Source organism: Olea europaea, unplaced genomic scaffold, assembly GCF_002742605.1.
Source record: "Olea europaea var. sylvestris unplaced genomic scaffold, O_europaea_v1 scaffold3181, whole genome shotgun sequence".
Classification (NCBI taxonomy): domain Eukaryota; kingdom Viridiplantae; phylum Streptophyta; class Magnoliopsida; order Lamiales; family Oleaceae; genus Olea; species Olea europaea.
In genome coordinates, this window is record NW_019250629.1 from 43,694 (window position 1) to 50,826 (window position 7,133).

A 7,133-nucleotide genomic window follows, 5' to 3' on the forward strand; every position below is an offset into this window, starting at 1 on the left:
TTTTTGAAACAAACTTTTACATGGTATAGACGATTTATGAATTTAGATAACACATGATCGCAAATGAATTTTTAAAGTTAGAATATTATCGAAATTCTCAAAATATTAGTTTCAAACACCATACTTTAACATGTCATAACTTTTGCTATAGTTGACCATTTCGCATGCCATTAATGAGTGAAAAACTAGGCGGTACTTCGAAATGATATTAAGAATGTAATATTTTGACTTCATTTGACATCTCGACGAGTGCATCAAAATAGATTGTAAAAAAAAGAGGGGAGGAGGGGGAGAGGGGCAAATTTTGTGGGTCATTTGACCCACATGACTCCATGTGACCATACATTTTACCAACTTTTATTAAAATATATTGAAATTTTGATTTTTAACCCAGTGGGTTAAACTTTTACTTAGATGTTTGACTGGACTCTTTAGTAGTAGTCCCCATCGATCCTCACCCAGTAGCAGTAAAAACTGAAAGCCCTAGGATACTGAATTCCCCACTGCAATCGATCCAAATTCCCACTTCATTTGGTCGAAACGGCAGGGAGATTAAGCAGAAAAAATGCATTCGGTTATGCTCAGAGCCAACGCTCTGGTAACGTTTTCCGTCGCCATTCTTGCGCTAATGTGCGCCATGGCCTCTCTCTCTGACTACTTAAATTCACCATCTCCCACCGCCCAAGTCCAAGTATATCTTTCTCTATTATTGGTTTACCTATTTTTTTTCTTAATTGGTTTGTTGTGTGAATTTTTATTATCTTGATATGTGTTTTATTATATTCCAAAATTTGTTGATAATCTTTTGTCTAAATTTATGTAATTCTTTTGGGTTTTAGGTGTTGAATGTTTACAGGTTTCAGAAGAAGCGCAATGGTGATGATGAGGTAATTCTTCCTATCTTTACGTGCATTTCTTGAATTGGAAATTGTACTTTGGTAGACATTTCACCTGTAAGTCATTTTGGGATACCACACGAGTTTAATGAATACTCTACTTACGTGGACATTCCTTCTTTATTGTCACGAAGGGAAACAATGAAAGGTGATTCCTATGCTCAATCTCATATCTTTAATTTTTTAAGTTCTTGTATAGTTTGTTCATCTTCTTTCGGTAGCATTAGATTTGCAAGCATCTGTTCCTTGTGAAAAGTATTACCAATCAATCCTTGGCTAGAATCTTGTAATTCTTCACTGAGTTCTGAAAAAGTGCCTTTATAACTTCTAATTTGCATCTTGTATAACTACTTCTCATTTTTTTTCCTGTATTTCTGACATAATGAAAAACTAAAATTGTTGTGAGAATTGATCTTACGAATCCTTGAGAAAATAATATAAAAATGGAATTCACGAAAATTCTTGTTAAGCTCTGCAAAACAATTAACACTAAATTACTGAACCATGTAGAGATAATTGTTAAACTCTTGCCTAGTCAGTTTGGAGAAAATTGATTTGTTTCCCATCTTGTGGTTCATTTGCTATTCCAGATCTTGAATAACAAGAAGATGCAAATTTTGATGCTCTACTTAGTGATGAGATATCTGTCTCATCCATACTTTGACAAATGAAATAATAAAATGTTGTGGCGGTTGAAAGCTTTATACAGTCAAATTTTCAAGACCAATGAGCATTATGCAGATTGACCGCCAGAAATAAACAGCCTAATATTAGAGATCTGGCTTGAATCTAGTTGAGGGTGCTAGAAGGAGAACTGAGGAAGCACATTATATGTTGTTTTGTAAACTGTGCTTTATCAGAATTATGGCAGGACTTATTTCAAATGGGAGGAATCAAGGCTTATTACCAACCAATTCCCTTGTAGTTGCACCTCACCCAACCTTCCACAAGGAAAAAAAAAATATTAATAAAAGCACCAGATTCACCACCATAAACACACCTGAAGAAAAATGCAGCTTCCATAAAGAAAAGGAATGAGATATTTTTTCGAGTGGCATTATTGATTATCTCAACCTCACTAGTTTTATCTTTTAAGATGGAGATAGTCTAGTTTCATAGAGAAACTTCGTGACAATATTATTCCATTTGAAGGTAATGTAGAACAATGGTATTAGATCACAAAGAATTACAATAAGATGAAAGGCTTCTTTCTGTTGCGAGCACTTGCATCTTGATAAACACATTCTAGTTGTAGTTGTGTCTTTTCTACTGGTCTACGGGGGCTGCTGGATAAGTCTAATTATTTTAAAGGTTAATTTCTTCATTTTGATGTTACTTGAGAAACATTTATATGGTTAGTGAATCGACATAATTCTTTTACTGTATTAAATTTTTAATTAGCTTAAAAGAGTCATTTCTTTTGTAACCCATGACTTCAGACAAAGTTGAACCTTGGTAGTCTTCTCTTAATAAGAATTGAAGGAAAGAAGGATTTATAGTTATGAAAGACTGGCTTAAGCTGGGTACATGTTGGAAAGTGCATGATTCACTAGGTTTGTCTGGTGTTGATTTTTAAGATTTGATTTCTCTAAACTTTTTGGTTTCTATTTTAGAATGAGGACAGATCATCCTACCCCTAACTTAACGAATGTGTATTTTTCAAAAAATTAAACCCCTATCTCTGTGTGTGTGAGTGTTGTATTTGGATCTCAATAAAATAATCTAGAAAGTTTTCTCCCTTAAAATGTTCATGGTGTCAAAGCTAATTAGCTAGCCATTGATCTATGAAAAGACAACTATGGATCACCATGGTGGATTCACCCATAGAAGAACAGCAAACCATTTTTCCTTTTACACAAAATCCTCAAGTTGATACTTCCCCTTAACTTAGGAAACTAAATGGTACAACTTTGCGGATTGGACCAAAGCAGCAAAGATTTCACACTACAGCTCATGTGTTTGACCAGCACTAGAAGATCCAAATTGGAAGTGGGGGATAAGAACTTCTTGGCTAATAGGATAGTTGAAGACAAAGCTCATGTTTGTTTTGGATTAAGATCCGATTAAAATTTCAATTCAAAGTCATCATTAAATTTTAACCACATATTTCATGACTCACAACTTTTCAACCACACATTTCAATGATTTCTGTCAAAAATCTAATTTTAGTCTCCACCAAACACCCTCTATATTTGTATATGCCCACATCTAGACAATTATGAGATTCATTTGCTAACATCTATTGACAGAAGGGAATGCCAAATACTGAACAAAACAAAAGAACCTGTTGGTAACTACCTATTATTGTTCGTTGAGTGGCCTTTGGGAATAACTCAACATCTATGGGAGTTATTTACGGAAGGGGCGTTATTTCTAGCAAGCTTTAAACAGAGTTGTGAATGAAGAAAGTAGGAGGTATGTAATGCTTGAACGAGGACAAGCTGCTCATGGAAATTACAATTCAGTTGTTTGCTTTTTACAGTCTTAACTCATTCACATGGATAAGTTATGTATGATTATTACTAAAAATCTCGTCATACAAGAGAAAGTTGTTGAAAATTGCACGGGAAGCCAAATACTACAGGAAATATGGAAAGAAAGGTGATAGAGCTCCTGTGTGATATGTGTATTCCAGACGTGGGAAGAGGCAAGAGAAGTAAATGCAATCGAGTCTATGTGCCAGATAGCTGGGGATGTTCATGTACATGGCCAATGTTTTTATTATTTTTAATCATTGTTCTGTCGAACTTTTGTTAATTGAGAGAGGGGAGGGTAGTTTATGAGATGATGGTAATTTATAACTTCCAACGTTTAAAAGGGGATAAATAGGTGTGTCCACTATTCCATTATTTGAGAGTGGCAAGGAGAGATTCAACCTCTCGAAAGTTGGCATTGGTGTATTCTTTTATCTCTTTGGTTCCATTCAGTAACATTTCCTTTAATTGCTAGTTCAATATGAAAATCCTGTCCATAGAAATGCATGCAATTTCTGAGGGTTCTATTAAAAGGTTCAATGAAAAGGCGTATGGGCAAATCAAGCCAGCATGGGAGAAAATATACTCAACTCGAAACTAGGAAACCCAAGTTTAATTGGGAAAAGTTGGATGTATTTTGCGAGTTATTAGGAACAAAACAAGTGAAAGAACCCGCTTATATGCTAACACACATAACATTAGTCATATGTGCCTCCAACTCATTATGTCTAAATCAAAGTCAAGGATCATTGATTCTGGAGCTTTTTTGCGTATGTGCATATCTAAAATCCAGTTTTTTTTACTATTGCGGGCATCTGGAGATATGAGATATGGATGGTTAATGGGCATAAGATTCTAATTCAAGGAATTGGATCAGTGTCTCCCTTAGCTCAGATCTAAAACTCAATTATACGAGCCATGTCCCACAAATTTCCTGCAGATTCATGAGCTTGCTTACAAGATAGTGGTGGAGTGCAAAAATAAGCACAACTTGGACAACAATATCTCTAATGATTTACAGGAGTATACAACAATCAAATACTCACAATTTTTGCAAACTTCAAAGGCTCGTGCCTATAACTACTGAGAAAGAAATGGTTTTTATTGGCAATCACATGATATTTCACAGCTATTTGGGTGTATGTCTATTCTTAGAATCAAATTTGAGTGTCTATGTTGAAGTTCATGAATGTGATTTTCCATTTCCCATATGGATGTTATTCTTGGTTGAATTGATTGCTTGAACTTTTAGATTTAGGCTATGTTTGAGCCACATTTTTTCATTTAAAAAAAAAAAAAAAATTCTTATACAGTGATTCAATATCATTTCAATCACATATTCTTTAATAAAGTAACATTACACGCAAATCCAAAATTTTTCTTTATTTTTAACCACATATTTTCCATCAATTCATTATTCAAAAATGCATTTTTAGGAATATAATGTGGCTCAAACAAGGGCTTAGACTGATTTTGAGGTGTGAGTGACAAATTTTCTTTCAACATGGCAATGGTCGCAATGAATTGGAATGAAATTGAAAAATGCATTTTTAGGAATATAATGTGGCTCAAACAAGGGCTTAGACTGATTTTGAGGTGTGAGTGACAAATTTTCTTTCAACATGGCAATGGTCGCAATGAATTGGAATGAACTTCAAAATAAAAAATAAAAATAAAAGAAAGAGAGAAGAGAGAACCAATATGACTCACAAAATTGCCGGTGTCATGAAGTGATGAAACATTGTACATTTTACAGCCGGCTTTTCATTCTTATAATGAGAAATAAAAAGGAAATGTCACATCTTATCTAATGAGTATGTTTTATTATTATATGCAGGTCAGTTTGACATTTAATATATCAGCAAACTTACAATCTGTGTTTACATGGAATACAAAGCAGGTTTGTTATACATATGTTCATATTTGTAATCCACAATTGCTATCCAGACTGTTCGCTTTAGGTGAACCAACACTTGAGCTGTTATTGATTTGATTTTTATTCTTTGTAGCTTCTCTATTTCAATCTGATAAATATTATTTCAATAGTTGGCTGAGGATTTAAGATGTAATCATGCCATTACTTATTTATCTGATATAGATATTGAAGTTCACTTGCTGAAGGTGGAACATATAGATTTTTTTATTTTTATTTTTTTTACATCTGGTTAATTTATATAGACATGTAATTTATTTATTTTTTAATAAAGGTGCTCGGAAATTTCAGCTTTGAATATAAACATGTAAGGTTATAGGCTATGAACTTTGAATATGGTTACGACTCTGGAGTCTGGACCTTGAGTGCATCAGAATTTGTCACCATATATATACTTTTGACAACACCTACTGGAAAGATGTATGTTTGGCGTTACCTTTTTTTCCCTGTTTATGGTTTTTGAATCGGTTTTAAAGTTGATAAAAATATTTTGAGTGGGACAAAATAATCTATGAATTTTGTTTTAACGCTCAGTAAGTCATATTAAATTTTGTTCTTGGTAGTGTTAATCAACTAAAATATTTGAATATAGAAACACAGTAAGTGTCTGATAAATTTTGATCTTCACCTAGGAGATTCCTTGGAGACAGATATCTTGGGTGTTTTGGCTGCAAAGAACCAGACAATAAAACTAAATACTTCCACTGAATGGCTAACATTGTAGAGGATATAAGTTTTGTATCCCACTCGTAAGAATTTTGTCCAATGGAAGTGTTTTAGTAAGTCATAAAAAGAAAAAGGAGAAAGAGCTATTGTAGGCCATTAGTTTTCAACATATATGAGTCAAGTGTGATCGTTGACATGACAGTTGCAAAATTATGTCCTGTATTGCAATAAATAAATTCTTCTGCTCAGGGAACCCTGGAAAAAGATATACACGGTATCTTAAGGCTTGATATTGTTGATATATTGACATATTGTGTTATCTCGCCCAACATATTTTCTTGTATGCTTTCCACAATGTGATTTCGGGCATGTGCCCTGAGATCAGTATTTCATGGTATATGACAATACCTAGAAATATTTTAAACTATGATTCTGGATTGCACTGCCTACAGGGTTGACAAGAAGAGTGTATCTAGCCCCTGTTTGGTTCCCATTTCCTAAAATCATTTTTTTCAAACTCATTTTCAACCCCACATTTCACTAACTTTTATAAAATTTTCAATCACACATTTCACCAACTTTTATCAAAGTCTACCAGAAATCTAATTTTTATCCAAACCAAACAGGGTTTTAGTGTAATATTTTTCTTTACAGTATGTTGTCTCTGTTAACTCTCCTTCACTGCCCTCTTCTAATTTATACATCATATTCATGAAGGAAAAAGTCTCTCTACTGTAACATGAGTTAAATTAACTGTTTATTTGTCAAGCTCTAGCTCCTTAATCTTTTATATATATTCAGCCTTTCATGCTGCAGTTTGAACAAGTTTAATTGCAGTTACTGTTCATTTGGATATGAGAATATTTCATCTTCATTTGCAGGTTTTTGTATTTTTAGCAGCTGAATATGGAACTCCAAAGAACGCATTGAATCAGGTATATCGGTCCTGATTCCTCATAAAATTTGTACTTCGATAAGCGTTGCAATTGATTATGATTGCGCGCTTGTAGGGGTTGAAAAAACCCTGTTAGTCATAGCATTGTTTAACTTCAATCACCAATCTTTTTTTTCCAAGTTAGTCGCTACCAGTTTAGGCATTCATTCTACCTTTGCATGCTAATTTTTTGTTAATTTGATGGCAACGAATCTAGTTCTTACTGTGCT

General features: G+C 33.7%; 1 protein-coding gene across 1 annotated transcript; it reads left to right on the plus strand.

Annotated features, from left to right (window-relative positions):
* The first annotated feature begins 436 nt into the window (after nt 1-436).
* On the plus strand, nt 437-7,123 carry LOC111385505 (signal peptidase complex subunit 3A-like). Its single transcript, XM_023009897.1, has 4 exons — nt 437-691; nt 840-887; nt 5,208-5,270; nt 6,851-7,123. Exons 1-4 carry the CDS (start codon nt 566-568, stop codon nt 6,917-6,919), a joined length of 306 nt encoding a protein of 101 aa, XP_022865665.1. The 5' UTR covers nt 437-565; the 3' UTR covers nt 6,920-7,123.
* The last annotated feature ends 10 nt before the right edge of the window (nt 7,124-7,133 follow it).

Bases quoted from the DNA above. Each gene is read 5' to 3' on its own strand.
- LOC111385505 (XM_023009897.1), top strand. From the start codon at position 566: ATGCATTCGGTTATGCTCAGAGCCAACGCTCTGGTAACGTTTTCCGTC. The intron at 692-839 runs GTATATCTTTCT...TTTGGGTTTTAG, and splicing joins CTCCCACCGCCCAAGTCCAA to GTGTTGAATGTTTACAGGTT. The intron at 888-5,207 runs GTAATTCTTCCT...TATTATATGCAG, and splicing joins AGCGCAATGGTGATGATGAG to GTCAGTTTGACATTTAATAT.